Source organism: Rhincodon typus, chromosome 7 (genome assembly GCF_021869965.1).
Source record: "Rhincodon typus isolate 14 chromosome 7, sRhiTyp1.1, whole genome shotgun sequence".
Lineage (NCBI taxonomy): Eukaryota > Metazoa > Chordata > Chondrichthyes > Orectolobiformes > Rhincodontidae > Rhincodon > Rhincodon typus.
Window position 1 is genome coordinate 28,247,890 of NC_063338.1, and position 15,689 is coordinate 28,263,578.

At 41.7% G+C, this 15,689-nt stretch overlaps 2 protein-coding genes across 2 annotated transcripts; one reads left to right on the top strand and one right to left on the bottom strand.

Moving 5' to 3' along the window:
- Positions 1 to 1,007: 1,007 nt before the first annotated feature.
- hspe1 (heat shock 10 protein 1) lies at positions 1,008 to 2,884 on the bottom strand. The gene is made up of 4 exons (XM_020521062.2): positions 2,628 to 2,884; positions 1,639 to 1,803; positions 1,262 to 1,351; positions 1,008 to 1,178 (listed from the first exon to the last, which is right to left on the bottom strand). The coding sequence occupies exons 1-4, from the start codon at positions 2,628 to 2,630 to the stop codon at positions 1,128 to 1,130; spliced, it is 309 nt and encodes a 102-aa protein (XP_020376651.1). The 5' UTR covers positions 2,631 to 2,884; the 3' UTR covers positions 1,008 to 1,127.
- Positions 2,885 to 2,919: 35 nt separating this feature from the next.
- LOC125483590 (60 kDa heat shock protein, mitochondrial-like) lies at positions 2,920 to 14,955 on the top strand (the record flags this gene model as incomplete). Its single annotated transcript, XM_048599578.1, has 6 exons — positions 2,920 to 3,047; positions 3,681 to 3,857; positions 10,850 to 11,102; positions 13,499 to 13,581; positions 14,454 to 14,549; positions 14,647 to 14,955. Coding segments are annotated over exons 1-6 (951 nt in total), but the record flags the coding sequence as incomplete, so codon positions are not given.
- Between the last annotated feature and the right edge of the window lie 734 nt (positions 14,956 to 15,689).

Sequence of the window (15,689 nt, forward strand, 5' to 3'; positions counted from 1 at the left end):
TAAAACAATGCTGCTGTCCAACACCTTTAATGTTTCATTACATTAAAAGGGCTACAGATATTGTTTCAGGTGTAGCTTTAAGAAAGCCATTGATGAATAAACAACTATATATCCTTATATTTCAGGATGATCCTGGTGTATGGAGCAATTTTAGTATAAGCGAGCAAGATCCAATAATGTTTCGTATGATTAAATCTAGCCTGACAGTGAATGGCCAAACCAGGTGTGCACCACATGTACCAAAGTAAATACCCCTTGAACTGAAGTAAAGCTGGGGCTAAATGACCGGGGAGAAAGTACATTATGGAGGTAAGAATAATCAACAGGGGAGGCGACAGAGCAAGCGCACAGATCAAAAGATGATGAAGTATCACAGCCAACAGAAGGCCAATGAGCAGCTGAAAATAGCATTTTAATTGGAGTTTCTTCCAGGTAATACCTGGAAGGAAGTGAGGGTAGAAGGGAGCTGGGAGCAATTAGAAAAAGCAGCAAACAGATGTTCTCATATATAATTTTAAATGATGGAAACAGGTCACAAGACAACATAAAGGACTGCCTTTAAACAAGGTTATAGGAAGAGGAGGAGAAATAGCAGTGAGATTGTGATTGTTGGTGTTTTCAATGAGGTGGCAAAGCTGAAGGATGTAAAGAATGAGCATCTTATATATAGGTCTTGGATGTGCAGTACAGAATGAGGATTTTAAAAATGAGTAATGATAAAGAAAATTCCTCACTTAGAATGTATTGAAATACTTGTGTGTTTCATGCAAAATGAACTAGTATTTCTGCAGATCATTTTAGTCACATTAACGGTCTTAGTCGCATTTTCCAGATGTCCATGGCACATTTACCAAGTGATTTTACTGCCACCCTTTCAAAAAGTTGGAATTTTCAAAGTGAAATGAATCACTTCTAAAACAAGTTGACTAGTTTAGATTCATAATTTTATGTTTATTATTGGAAAATTCAACTAACAATGAGATTGATCACAGTAAAACAGAAAGTTGTGTGTTTAACATTGAATTTATTGTACCAAAGCTCAAAAAGTGGTATTTACAGGCTGAGACAAAAAGACAGCAACTTCATGGAATGGCCAGTTTCTTAAAACTGAAAGAAACATCCAATATTCATGCTGTGTATTTTCCAAGAATATCTCCATCTCTAAACAAGTAGTAGTCCTGAGGAAGAAAAACAAAAATCATCAAGAGACAGAAAACAATATCTAACCAGTCAAAAGAATTACTAAGACAATAGTACCAACCTTATCATCCAAGACAACTTTAGTCCCTCCATATTCTGGGAGTAGAACTGTTTCACCAACTTTTACATTAACGGGGTGAATGTCACCATTCTGAAATAAAAATGCAAATGATCCACAAATTATTATTTGTGAACAGTGCTCTAACCAAAGTTTATAATGCACCATACAGAAATTTGCACTCGCTGCAAATTCACAGATAAGGAAAAAGTTACCAGAAGAAGTAGAGTTTGGCTTTCTAATTATACCTAAACTTAATTTAAAAAAAACAGCAGGCCACTTTGGAACACAGTATAGAAATATAATCCATTGGGTCAGACTTTGTTAATGTAATAATCACAAGCATTTAGTTGATTAGAATTTTATTTTCAGAAGACTACCTTTACTCGGCTGCCAGGTCCAACTGCTACAACTGTTGCTTGAAGCACTTTACCCTGGGATTTTTCTGGAAGCATGATGCCACCTTTTGTTACCTTCTCTGCTGCCACCCTTTCCACCAAAACTCGGTCAAAAAGGGGCAGAAACTTCTTAAACGCCTGTCCTGCCTGTTAAAATAAAACATTTCAGTTACCTATTAACCGACAGGTTACAAACCACATATTGCAAGCTTTACCACTTCTGAGATCTACAAATAAAAAGGTCAACCCAAAATGAATCTTGAGAGGAAAAGTGACATCTGAATTTTTTTGTTACAAATAACTAGATAAACTGTTCTCAGACTGTTAGCTTAGTTTTCACAGCTATTATGAATGTATATAGCTGGCTTCTAAATGTAACATCATTAGAAATAATAAAGCATGATCAAAATGCTGAAAATGTAACATATTACCTTAAAAAGGTGTAAAACATCGGCTGAAGACATTAATATGGAAAATATTATTTCTCAACATTTATGTTGAGGACATTTAAAAATCAAGCTCATTTGACCTTGAAACTGTCCTCAACATCAAATCTAAAAATCGTTAAATAAGTTGCACGTAACAGATCATCATTTCTATCCAAATATCGGTGTGGTTACATAGTAATAAATGTGTCAAGTTCTTCAATCGACAATACTTTTGTTACAAACTGATCTGTAATAGCGAGACAGGTCACAAGCACATTTGTCCATTCATTCATCAGGATTGTAACCAATCGGTGGCCTGCCGAATCATTTCCCTTCTAGAGTAAGAATATTTCAAAAGGATCACATTCCGTGTTTGCACTGAGCTATAAAATTCGATAAATTATTTTGTATCCAGCAGATGCTCAACTTGATTTAAAACAACGCAACTTACCATTTTAACATCAAAAAGTCACAAAAATACTTATCAAGAACAATACGCAAATCGGTTTATTCTGTATATTATAAACGAAAATGTAAGCTTACCATGCCTACTACCACTTCCAGAAAGCACTAGAAATAAGACACCTCCCTACAGCAGCAATTATGGCAGCCTCTCCACGTGAGGAAATACCTTCGAACCCGAAGACATGACCTCGAACGTCAGAGGAATGTTACATTTCAGAGACACTTTCTAAACTGAAATCCACACCTGAGCACACTTTGGCAGCATTTTACACTCACAAACACCCAAAGTAAGTTTGATTGCAATTTTAGAGAAGAAATTAAAAAATAAAATTATTGCACAATAGAAGTGTGCACTTTGACCCAACCTACGTTAAGCGTCTGGAAGTTTCTGGAACCCGAACCCCTGAAGCTGTATGTGAACTGCTCCGAGTGCCTGCTTTTAGTGACAAGTTGTTACTAAATCGCATGAGTCTGGTGCTGGGACATCCATTGATGGTAGTGAGTAGGTGGTTATTTGCTTGTGGAAACGTTTTAGTAGCTGTACCTGAGCGTGTTTGTGGTGTTAGAGTATCCAGGGTAAGGGGCGGGCGGAGACTTCTCCCCGCTGCAAACCCACGTGTTCTCCGAGTGAGGCTTGGGCTCAGTCCTGGCGGTTGTGTAGTTTGCGTAGCTGCGGAATTTGGCTGAAGTTAGGGCTATCACTGTCTTATTTACTACTTGTTTTTCTAAATAAACAACTCAGTAAGTGGTATTATGCAGAAGTCGGTTCGGTTCGTATATTTTTGAAAAATTTTGCAAGCTGCAGGCGTTTCCTTCTATGCTAATAGAATAAGACAATGAATGAAGCCGAGGAATCAGAGTTCCAATGCTGGATATCTCATTTCAGACAGACTGGCAATTGCATGTTGTCTTTACAGACCTGAAGTGTCTCTTAGTCTAATTTGAGGCATATTATTAGTTTTTTTTTGCATTTCTCATTATTTTGCGGATTTTTGCAGTACTTTAATTTGACCTTGTGACGTGTGTCCCCTGGCGACATGTGGGGAGGCCCATGTTACTGACACCATACTTTTTTTTTAATTAACGTGTAGTTTAAAGGTTGATCAATATTATTTCTCTTCTCCGTTGCAGATAATGCTCCGTTTGCCAACCGTTCTACGCCAGGTAAGGCCTGTATCTCGTCTACTTGCACCTCATCTTGCACGAGCTTACGCCAAAGATGTAAAATTCGGATCCGAAGCTCGGGCTATGATGTTGAAAGGGGTTGATCTTCTAGCCGATGCTGTGGCTGTAACTATGGGACCAAAGGTGGGTCAGCGTCTAATCTGGGCTTAGAACTCAATATGCAATTTGATATTATGGAAACATTCCAAAATATTCAAAACTCGAATGAGTACTCTTTGCAACATAACGAGTATATGTCATTGGATAATACCGACGTCAATATAAATAGTAAAACTATTGTTGATGCAGGATTGTCTTTGAACGTGTACTTTATCTTTTTGACAAAGACAGTTAGGATTATTAATACTTAATAGTAGAATGGCCACAGTTATTTGAGAACCTTCAAAAATATTCATAGCCACAATTTGAAGCTGCAACATTGTCATAATCTTCAATATACCACATCAGCATGAGCTGCCCATCACAGATGGATAGTGATTTATATTTTGATAACAATAACTAAGACTGCAACTGGGACTTGATGCAGTGAATTTTGAGTCTGCTGTTTGGTGACTTGCATGAAAAATTCAGTCTGAACCAAGCCACTAAGAAGGATGTATGCCAATTTTAATAAATTGTTGAGATATTAAATTAATTGAGCAATGGACAAACTTGCCTCATTCTTTGAGAAAAGGGAACTCTCATTTTTGCAGATCTAACCCTAACTTTGTCATCAAGCCTGCCGATAAGGGTGGTGCTGTTGTTGTCTAGCGTACTGACCTCTACCTTGCAGACGCTGAGTGCCAGCTCTCCAATACCACCACCTACCTTCCCCTGGACCATGACCCCACCATGGCACATCAGGCCATTGTATCCACTACGGTTACGGATCTCATTTCATCCGGTGATCTCCCCCCATCTGCTCCCAAGCTAATAGTCCCCCAACCCCGCACAGCTTGTTTCTACCTCCTGCCAAAAATCCACAAACAGGACTGTCCAGGTAGACCCATTGTTTCAGCCTGCTCAAGCCCCACAGAACTCATCTCTTCCTACCTTGACTCAATCTTCTCCCCCCAGTCCAATCCCTACCCACATACATCCATGATTCATCTGATGCCTTACGCCGGTTTCAAAGCTTCCAGTTTACCGGCTCCAGCCACCTCCTCTTTACCATGGATGTGCAATCCCTTTCCACATCCATTCCCCGCCAGGAGGGTCTTAGGGCTCTCCGCTTCTTCCTGGAGCAAAGACCCGAACCGTCCCCACCCACCACCACCACCCTCCTCCGCTTGGCTGAGCTTGTCCTCACCCTCAACAACTTCTCTTTCAACTCCTCTCATTTTCTTCAGGTAAGAGGAGTTGCCATGGGCACCCGCATGGGCCCTAGTTATGCCTGTCTCTTCGTGGGTTACGTGGAACATTCCTTGTTCCAGTCCTATTCTGGCCCCCACTCTTTCTCCAATACATCGATATCATCAGTGCCTCTTCCCTCTCTCATCGAGAATTGGAAAACTTCATCAATTTCGCCTCCAATTTCCACCCTGCCCTCACTTTCACCTGGTCTACCTCTGACTCCTCCCGTCCCTTCCTCGACATTTCTGTTTCCATTTCTGGGGATAGACTGGCCACTAATATCCATTACAAACCCACCGACTCCCACAGCTACCTGGACTGTACATCCTCACTCCATCCCATTCTCTCAGTTCCTCCGTCTCCGTTGCATATGTTCAGATGAGGCCAGCTTCAACAAGGGAGCCTCCACAATGTCCACATTCTTCCTCAACCGAGGATTCCCCAGCTCTGTTGTCGACAGTCGGGTCCGACCCATCTCCCGCACTTCTGCCCTCACCCCTTCCCTCCCGCAACAGCAATAGGGTTCCCCTTATCCTCACCTACCATCCCACCAGCATCCACATCCGGAAAGTCATCAGACACCATTTCCGCCACCACCAGACACACATTCCCCTCCCCTCCCTTGTCCGCCTTCCGCAGGGACCGTTCCCTCCGGGACACCCTGGACCATACTTTCTTCACCCCCAACACCTCCCCACAGCCCTACGGCACCTTCCCCTGTAACCAGTGAAGGTGCAACACCTGCGCATTTACCTCCTCCCTCCCCAGTATCCAAAGGCCCAAACATACCCTCAAGGTGAAGCAACACTTCACCTGCACTTCCCAGAATCTAGTCTATTGCATTCACTGCTCTACATTGGGGAAATGAAGGGTAGACTTGGCAACTGCTTCGCAGAACATCTACATTCTGCTCGCAAAAAAGACCCTGAACTACCTGTTGCCTGCCTCTTCAATGCACCACCTTGCTCCCTGCCAACATCTCTGTCTCCGGCTTGCTACAGTGTTCCAGTGAAGCCCAGCGCAAGCTGGAGGAACAACACCTCATTTTCCGCTTGGGGACCCTACAGCCCTCCGGACTCCATGTTGAGTTCAATAATTTTAGGGCCTAAACTCTCCCATGTCCTAGCCCCCCCCACCCCACACACCAGGCCTTGTTACCACATAGCCTGCCATTACACACCCCCTGTTGTTAGTCCCTAACAGTCCCCATTAACAACTATTCACCCTCCCAGCCTGATCGTTAGCAACTCCTTTGTCTGTCCAACTGTCTTCCGCTCTCTTTCGGCTCTATCCTATCGTCTACTCCCTACCCCACTCACCTCCCTATTTTCTGCATATAAACTGACGTTTTCCCAGCCACCATCAGTTCTGAGGAAGGGTCACCGGACCCGAAACGTTAACTCTGTTTTCTCCTCCACAGATGCTGCCAGACCTGCTGAGCTTTTCCAGCAACTTTGTTTTTGTCTGTCATTTTTGCAGTTAGTTTTCCTTTAGAATAAAATCCAAAAAAATGGTGTGTATGTCCCATAGCATGGAGCTTCTTATTAGGAACTTGATTGGAGCTCTTAAACAAAAATTAAATTAATGTCAGTCGTTTTTTTTACCCTTAAATGTTTATACATTCTAGAAAAAAGTCGCTACCTCTGTTCAAGCCCCTGAGAAAAATGAATTGTGATGAATTGACTTGTTTACATTATGGTCCTAGCACATCAAGTAATGCTTGCTTTGTTAACTTGTAACACTGAAGAAACCGCTAATTTCTACAAGGTCATTCTTTGGTCTCATTGGTTTTCTTTCAGCTAAAAACCAGAATTGCACTCAAAATACTAATTCCTCATTCCTCGTCTTCTAAAAGGCAACTGCAACAGGAGTCTGAGATTGCATGTTCTAATAAACGATTAGCATTCTTCACCCTACCTGCTTGAAAATTCAGTGCCAACATTGCGCTCACTTGTTTCATTATTAACCATAATACAAAGTCCAGTCAATTTCTTTCAAAGGATTAACTTAATTGAGATAACAAGGTGCGGAGCTGGAGGAACACAGCAGTCCAGGCGGCATCAGAGGAGCAAGAAAGCTAACGTTTTGGGTCTGGACCCTTCTTCAGAAAGTGGGGAGGGGAAGGGGGCTCTGAAATAAATAGAAAGGGGGGATGGTGATAGAAGGTGGATAGTGGAGCGCATAGGTGGGAGAGAAGATGGACCGGTCAAGGAGGCGGGGATGAAGCTAGTAAAGATGAGTGAAGGTAGGAAGTGAGGATGGGAGTTGGTCAGTGAGGAGGGAGGGGTGGATAGGTGGGAGAGAAGATGGACAGGTCAAGGAGGCAGGGATGAGAAGGGGGGCTGGTCTAAGGGATGTGGTTGGGGGTGGGGAGATTTTGAAGCTTAAAGTCCACATTGAGACCATTGAGTTGTAGGATTCTAAGGCGGAATATGAGGTGCTGTTCCTCCAGTTTCCGGGTGGCATTGTTGTGATGCTGGAGGAGGCCTAGGATGGACGTGTCGTCCAGGGAGTGGGAGGGAGAGTTGAAGTGGTTCGCGACTGGAAGGTGTTGTCATTTGTCGCGAACCGAGCGTAGGTGCTCCACAGCAGTCTCTAAGCCTCCGCTTGGTCTCACCGATGTAGAGAGAGGCCACATCGAGAACAGCGAATACAATAGATCACATTAGCGGATGTGCAGGTGAACATCTGTTTATTGTGGAGGGTTTTTTGGGGCCTGGGATGGAGGTGAGGGGGAAGGTGTAGGGCCAAGTGTAGCACCTCCTACGGTTGCAGGGAAAGGTGCCGGGGGTGGTGGGGCTAGTGGTGAATGTGGAGTGGACGAGGAAGTCGCAGAGAGAGCGGTCCCTCCGGAAGGCAGATAAGAGTGGGGAGGGAAATATATCCTTCGTGGTGGGGTCAGATTGCAGGTGACGGAGAATGATGCGTTGAATCTGGAGGATAGTGGGGTGATACGTGAGGATAAGGGGAATTCTGTCTTTGTTTTTATTGCAGAGAGAGGATGTGAGGACTGAGGTGAGGGAAACACAAGAAATGCGGTGAGAGGGCATTTTCGACCACTTTTGGTGGGGGGGCAGTGATTGCAGTCCTTGGAAAAATGAGGACATCTGGGATGTTCAGGAGTGGAACGCCTCATCTTGGGGATGGAGGCGGAGGAATTGGGAATAGGGGATTGCATTCTTGCAGGAAGGTGGGTGAGAGGAGTTGTAGTCTAGGTAGTTGTGGGAGTCGGTGGGCTTGAAATCTATCAGTTTCAAGGTGGTTACCAGAGATGGAGACAGCGAGATCCAGGAAGGAGAGAGAGGTATCGGAGATGGTCCAGGTGAACTTAAGGTTGGGGTGAAAGGTGTTAGTAAAGCTGATGAACTGTTCGAGCTCCTCGTGGGAGCATGAGGCGGCACCGATACAGTCATCGATGTAACGGTGGAAGAGGTGGGGCTTAGTGCCAGTGTAGCTGCGGAAGAGGGATTGTTCCACGTATCCTACAAAGAGGCAGGCATAGCTTGGGCCCATGCAGGTACCCATGGCCATCCCTTTCGTCTGTAGGAAGTGGGAGGAGTTGAAGGAGAAGTTGTTAAGGGTAAGGACGAGTTCAGTTAGGCGGATAAGGGTGTTGCTGGAGGGAAACTAGTTGGGCCTGCGGGACAGGCAGAAGCCTTTAGGCCATCTGCATGGGGAATGCAAGTGTACAGGGATTGGATGTCCATAATGAAGATGAGGTGTTAGATGCCAGGGAATCGGAAGTTTTGGAGGAGGTGGAGGGCATGGGTGGCGTCCCAGACGGAGGTGGGGAGTTCCTGGACTGGGGGAAGAAAATAGTCATGATAAATGGAGATAAGTTTGGTGGGGCAGGAGCAGGCAGAGACAATGGGTCAGCCAGGGCAGTCGGATTAATTGAGATTTTCTGTCGTCTAGTTATATACCCATTAAGATGGTATGTACTATGCTCATTGGTTTGGGTGCAGCTTCATTATACTAGCCTTTAGAAGGTCCACATGGATTTACTGGACACTAAAATAGTCATTCATTGGTAGTAGCATGCAATAATTCTTGTAAACATTTGATGCCAGCCAAGACAGTGAAAAGGTGATTTAGGATCCTATCCAGCCTTTGACCATTCCATTTGCCATAATATTTCTCCAGTTACTGACTTATTGATCTATTCAATTGCACACTCGAACTCTTTCATGTATTACTGTCTAAAGTAGAATGTTTTTATTAAAATTATTGATTCTGTTCAGTTTTTAAATTGCGTGTTGAATTGGTATTGGGATTGTAAATTTGTGTGCATTCTAGTCTCCAACAATTAATCTCTAGCTCTCATCCAGGCTTTTCCCTGGATAAGACCTGCCACCACCAGATCTGGCTGGATAAAAACTCTTAGCTGATAAGTGTTCACTATAGCAGTTTCGTCCTAGAATACAAAGATAACATCCTGTGCCTTTTCTCTCACACACCGTTTTCTTGCATCTGTCTTTCCCCGTCTCCATCTCTCATCTGAGTGTGAGAAGCGTGTGGACTTCTTTACCAATAAGATTGACAGAACTTAATCAGCTGCTTTTGTCATGTCCCTTGCCTCAGTTGGCTGGATGTTAATTTGCAGTGCAGAGTGCCAACAGCATGTGTTCAATTCTGCAGTGGCCAAGGTTAGACTCATCAATTTCTCCCCTTGCATTGTGACCCTTGGGTTAAACTCTTCAGTCATCCCTGTCTGTCACGAGAGCAGCCCTATGATCTAGTTAAGACTACGGCGATTTTACCTTGACATCTGATGAAACATCCTTCCGTGTTTCCTCTGTGTCTTGGCCCTAAATGGTTTTTCTAGTTGCCCTATTTGTTTATGACATTTTGTAAATGAGATCTATCTTCTTTATAATCTGAATCCTATTTCTAAAAACTGATCACCCACTTTTCTCTCCAGGCCTCCAATATTAGCTAATATTGTAATATTTTTCTTTGGGTGTTGTTCTCCTCTGAAATCACTCCTCACCCTTTGACATCACCACCTTTTGTAAAATACTGCTGTATCTCTCAATTACAGTTGCTTGACCAGTGGTTGTGCCTTGTTACCTCAGTCCCCAAAACCATGAATTCTCTTCCTAAACCCCTCTGCTTCTCTACTTCACTTTCCACCTTTTAAGATTATTATTAAAACCTATACTTTCAATTGAGCCTTTGGACATCTGACATGATATCTCCTTCTGTGGCTCATCTTTGTTTGGCAACATTCCTGTGAAATGCCTTAGGAATATTTCATTTACCTTGAAGACAAATCACTTGCCATCTTTCGTGTTAATCGCTTTTTCATCTGATCATGACCAATGAGATTGCCTTGAGCAGTTAACCTTTTTTTTAAGGTGAGTTTGTAGTCAAATCTCATTCGTTTTCTTGAAAAATGGCCAGGGTATCCCAAGCTATGATGGATTTCAGCACCATGTTTATCTGAAAGCATTCCATTACTTAGAAACTAGTGTGTTTGTAACGGGCTTTATTGATTGTATACAGATCAGACCTATTTTTTTTTCCAGAGTGAGTGCGTACTTTTTTTCTCCACTGTTGCTTTCAACCAGTTAGTGATTTGGTGATTGGGAAGTAAGCACTTCAAAGTCACTTTTAGTTAAGACTTGCTCATTTTTGCAAGGCCTGGGAAGGCTGAAGGTGTCTGAAACCATACAGTGCAACTGCACATGTTGCTGTCTCTGTGGTATTAGGACAACAAAATAATGACAAATTCTAGTATGTGTATAACTAACAGCAATGGCTCAATGTTTGTTTTTATCTAGGGTCGAACAGTTATTCTAGAACAGAGTTGGGGGAGTCCTAAAGTGACAAAAGATGGAGTAACAGTAGCTAAAGCCATAGATTTGAAAGATAAGTACCAAAATATTGGTGCTAAGCTGGTACAAGATGTTGCCAACAACACAAATGAAGAGGCAGGCGATGGAACGACCACAGCAACAGTTCTTGCCAGAGCCATCGCTAAAGAAGGATTTGAAAAGATCAGTAAAGGAGCTAATCCAGTGGAGATAAGACGAGGTTAGTTTTTGATTTTTGTATTAAATACCAATGTTACGATAACAATGACTTTAGCAAAGTATGCATTTGCCAAATGGTAGATTGCCATTACTTGTGTGTAAATATTGTCTATTAATGTTGCAGAGTAAAATTTGTATTTAATATGACCATTTCTCTCTGAATTGCTGTGCTTAATTCAACAATATGCCCTAAACTCCAGTGAAACAAAGAATTGTTCCATTTTTTTTTTTAATATATATGTCGGCATTTAGTTAAGTCAGCAACTGGTGTGGCAGAGGCAAGATGCATTAGTGATAGTCCCCAACCTGGATAAATTTGAAGTTTAGTGACAGGAACATTATACAGCTATTTAAAAACCACCCACTAAATCCATATGTGGTTGAGGGTGATTAACTGGCATTATTGGAACCCCGTACAACTCCGGGAAGATCTGAAAGAAAAGAGAAAGAAAAGAAGGTACCATAAGATGAGCAATTGAGAGAAATTGCTGTTGTTAATACAGTACCATAGGCATTTTAACTTTCACCATCGGGGCTTCCAGGTGACATTAGCGTTCCTCTAAGTTGAATGAGCGTGTGGCCATACTCGACAAGATCAATATAGCTTTAGAAATCTGTTTGTTCAGGATAAAATGTCTGCATTCCTTTTGTTCCTCCTTCATCCCACCTCAAACCCCTAACTGCCATCTCGATAATCTTATCGTTAAGAGCCCATGTCCTTCACAATTTTTCCTGTAAATTGAACCTTTTGACACTAGGATTCAACTTAGTGGCTCTTTGTGCCACCTCCATGGCTTGAATGCTTTTATTCATGACTTGAGTAGCTGCTCAATTTGACCTAAGAATCGCACAGGATACTGTGCCACTTTAATATGACATCTCCTTATTTAGTGAGCCTCCACTGCAATTCAACTTAGCGCATTTGATTTTAATTGCTGCTTTACAATGATTTGGTATTAGGTGTTGAAACTATCACTGTGCTACATTCTTCCTCTTCTGAGTGATCTGCACCAATCATAAGAAATATGCTGCAAACATTCTGTTAGCATCAAAGCACCAAAGACCCAGGTTTGAGTCCAGCCTTAGACAACAGCCATGTGGAGTTTGCATGTTCTCCCTATGTCAGCATGGGTTTCTGCTGTGCTCTGGTTTCCTCCCACAGTTGAAAGATGTGCGGGTTAAGTGAATTGGCCGTGCTAAATTGCCCCATACTGTCCAGAGATGAGCAGGTTATGTGGATTAGCCATGGGAATGCAGTGTTAGAAAGGTCAGGTGGATCTGGGTGGGATGTTGCTTAGGGGATTGGTGCAGACTTGATGGACTGAATTCTTTCCCACTGTAGGGATTCTATTGTTTGGAGTTTATTTGGAATCTTTGTTAAAATTTACTAATGTTTAAATCTATTGTATTTACTTGCCGGATTGAGCATTCACTACCTCCCAAAATGTTATAGATTTAACTAAGCTACAGAGTATGCAGGGGACATTTTTCTGTAAAATCTTGTATCAGTCATAAATGTTTTGGCTTTTATTTTAACCATATTAAACAAATTAGAGCAGAAATTAGAGTCATGCTGTTAGGAGAAATAAATTTTCTGTGCAGCACCATCAAGTGACCAGAATGGGATACTACAAAATTCCATGCACTTCCTGTTGGAACAGCTTGGAATTCTTTTTGATACTTAAAAATCAGCTTTACAATGGACTTCATTCCTAGATTTATGCATAAATATGTTGCAATAAAGACAAGTATCTTTTGAGTTAAGCTTTGTAAATCATGAATTTTTAGTTTTAAATATCGCTTAACTTAAATTGAGTGTAAAGAATAAAATAAGTAAACATTTTTAATTGCAAAAAATTTAAAACTCGCTAAAGTATGATCCACCTTTCCAAGAGGACATTTTCTGAAATGTCATTATTTGACAACAAATAAATGGATTTTTGATAAACTGCAAATGTGTAAGGACAAAGTCTGGAATCACAGTCATACCCAGGCTGTCATGGTTAATTAAGACTTGTAGGAGGTACTGAGATCCCCAAAAAAAAGTCTACCTTTTTTTGGTATGAAAAATAGTAATGGGTCCTCAGTTACTTAAAGACAATTTGTATAATTTGATCAGTTTTGTTGCATGCTAATCCTCTATTGGTTATCATGGTACTTCTAAATGATTTAATAGGCAACTTTCCCATAGTCTATTTTAATGTCCAGTGTCTTTTTTTTTTTAAAAGTCCAGTCCTAGGTAAAACTACAAATTGAAACATGGAGTATACGTTAGCAGATTTGCAATTTTTTTAAAACTTTCCAACATACTTGTGAACTAGTTATTTTAATAAATTGTAAATACATTGTAAAATCACTGACATTAATATACCTGTCAAAATTAACTTCCTTTTGTAGGTGTCATGCTGGCCGTTGATACAGTAATTGGTGAGCTGAAGAAAATGTCCAAACCAGTTACAACGCCTGAAGAAATTGCTCAGGTACTTGTGCTATAAAACACAATTCAAAAGTTACTGTCCACAAGAATTAAGATGTAATTGTTTTGGTTGTTCTATAAGTCAATGGTGTCTTCAATATCTAAACATTCTGCTTAGATATATAGGTAACTGTTTCATCTATTAGAGACACCCAAACGGAAGAAGGCATTCAGAAAAATTGTAACATGGCACAGATAATTTAAGTGAAATTGTCTACTTGTCGGTGATCTACTGTGACCATTTCAAATTGAGAATGGAAGAGGGGCCTGTGAAAGAGGAGTGTCAGGAAAGACCTATGACGGTAGGGGACAGAATATGAGCGAAAACTGATGGCCGTTGTTTGGTAGAGCTGAACCCCAAAATTTCAGCTCGTAACTGCAGTTGAGATCCAAAACCATGACTTTGCATTTATTTGGGGTTTTTGCAATCATTGGGTGTTTTATAACTATTGTCATACATCTGGTGTTGGTCACTGCAGTGTAAGAAATGGCCAGTATGTGCACAGTACTGACAAACAAACAATGTGATCATGACTAGATGATTTGTTCGTATTGATTTGTGTGATCAATATTGGCTATTTAATATAATTCCCAGGCTCTGGTTGTAGTATCCTATGCAATAAGGGTTATTCACAATTGTAAAATAATAGCCATGGCCATGACATGGAATGGCAAAATTGAAAGCAGATTATTTTGTATAAAATGGAGGATTTTAAGTTGACATATATTAATGTATACCAGAAAGTTTCCCTTTCTCCCTCTTTTTGTACTTGTAGCCATTGATAGCTGTCGTACAGCATGACTGTGTCACTTGAATCCTTCTGTAACTGAGCTAACCTAGTCTTCTTAGGAAAAATTTATTTTCTTTTATTACAGGTAGCAACTATTTCAGCCAATGGAGATAAAGAAATTGGTGAACTCATCTCTGATGCAATGAAAAAGGTTGGACGGAATGGTGTCATCACAGTCAAGGTAAGTACAAAGGATAAAAGTTGAATTTCTTTGCTTCCTGCTTTTTATTGATAAGTGTATTGTATAATGGTTTTCTTGTTACATTTTGTGTAAAAAGGATGGCAAAACACTCCATGATGAGCTCGAAATCATTGAAGGAATGAAGTTTGATAGAGGTTACATCTCACCATATTTCATCAACACAGCAAAAGGTATGTATCTTTACAAGCTGGTTGTGATGCAGCTTAAAACGGATTTTCTTACTAATGTCTTCAGGGGCTTGTGTTTTCTTTTAAGAACAGTCCCCAGTACAATACCACAACTTTCTCTATTTTCCCTATCCCCTATAAATATTGACAAGTGGCAAGTGACACTCGCGCCACACAAATGCCAGGCTATGACCATCACCAATAAGAGACAATCTAACCACCACCCCTTGACATGCAATGGTGTTACCATCACTGAATTCCCCCACTATCAATATCCTGGGGGTTACCATTGACCAGAAACTCAACTGGACTCGCCACATTAACAGAATGGCTACAAGAGCAGGCCAGAAGCTGGGAATACTGCAGCAAGTAACTCGTCTCCTGACTCCTCAAAGCCTGTCCACCATCTACAAGGCACAAGTCAGGAGTGTGATGGAATACTCCCCACTTGCCTGGACGAGTGCAACACTCAAGAAACTTGACACCATCCAGGACAAAGCAGCCCACTTGATTGACACTACATCCACAAGCATTCAATCCCTCCACCATCGACACTCAGTAGTAGCAGTGTGTACTATTTACAAGCTGCAGTGCAGAAATTCACCAAAGATCCTCAGACAGCACCTTCGAAACCCACGGCCACTTCCATCTAGAAGGACAAGGGCAGCAGATAAGTGGAAACACCACCACCTTCAAGTTCCCCTCCAAGTCACTCACCACCCTGACTGGGAAATATATCGCCGCTCCTTCACTGTTGCTGGGTCAAAAACCTGGAATTCTGTCCCTAATAGCATTGTGGGTCAACCCACGGCAGGAGGAATGCAACGGTTCAAGAGGCAGCTCACCACCACCTTCTCAAGGGCAACTAGGGATGGGCAAGAAATGCTGGCCAGCCAGTGACACCCACATTCACAAAGTGAATAGAAAAAAAAATTGCTGTAAGGATACAAAT

Bases quoted from the DNA above. Each gene is read 5' to 3' on its own strand.
- hspe1 (XM_020521062.2), bottom strand. The intron at 1,352-1,638 runs GTAGTCTTCTGA...TTTTTATTTCAG, and splicing joins GACCTGGCAGCCGAGTAAAG to AATGGTGACATTCACCCCGT. The intron at 1,179-1,261 runs GTTGGTACTATT...TTTCTTCCTCAG, and splicing joins AAGTTGTCTTGGATGATAAG to GACTACTACTTGTTTAGAGA.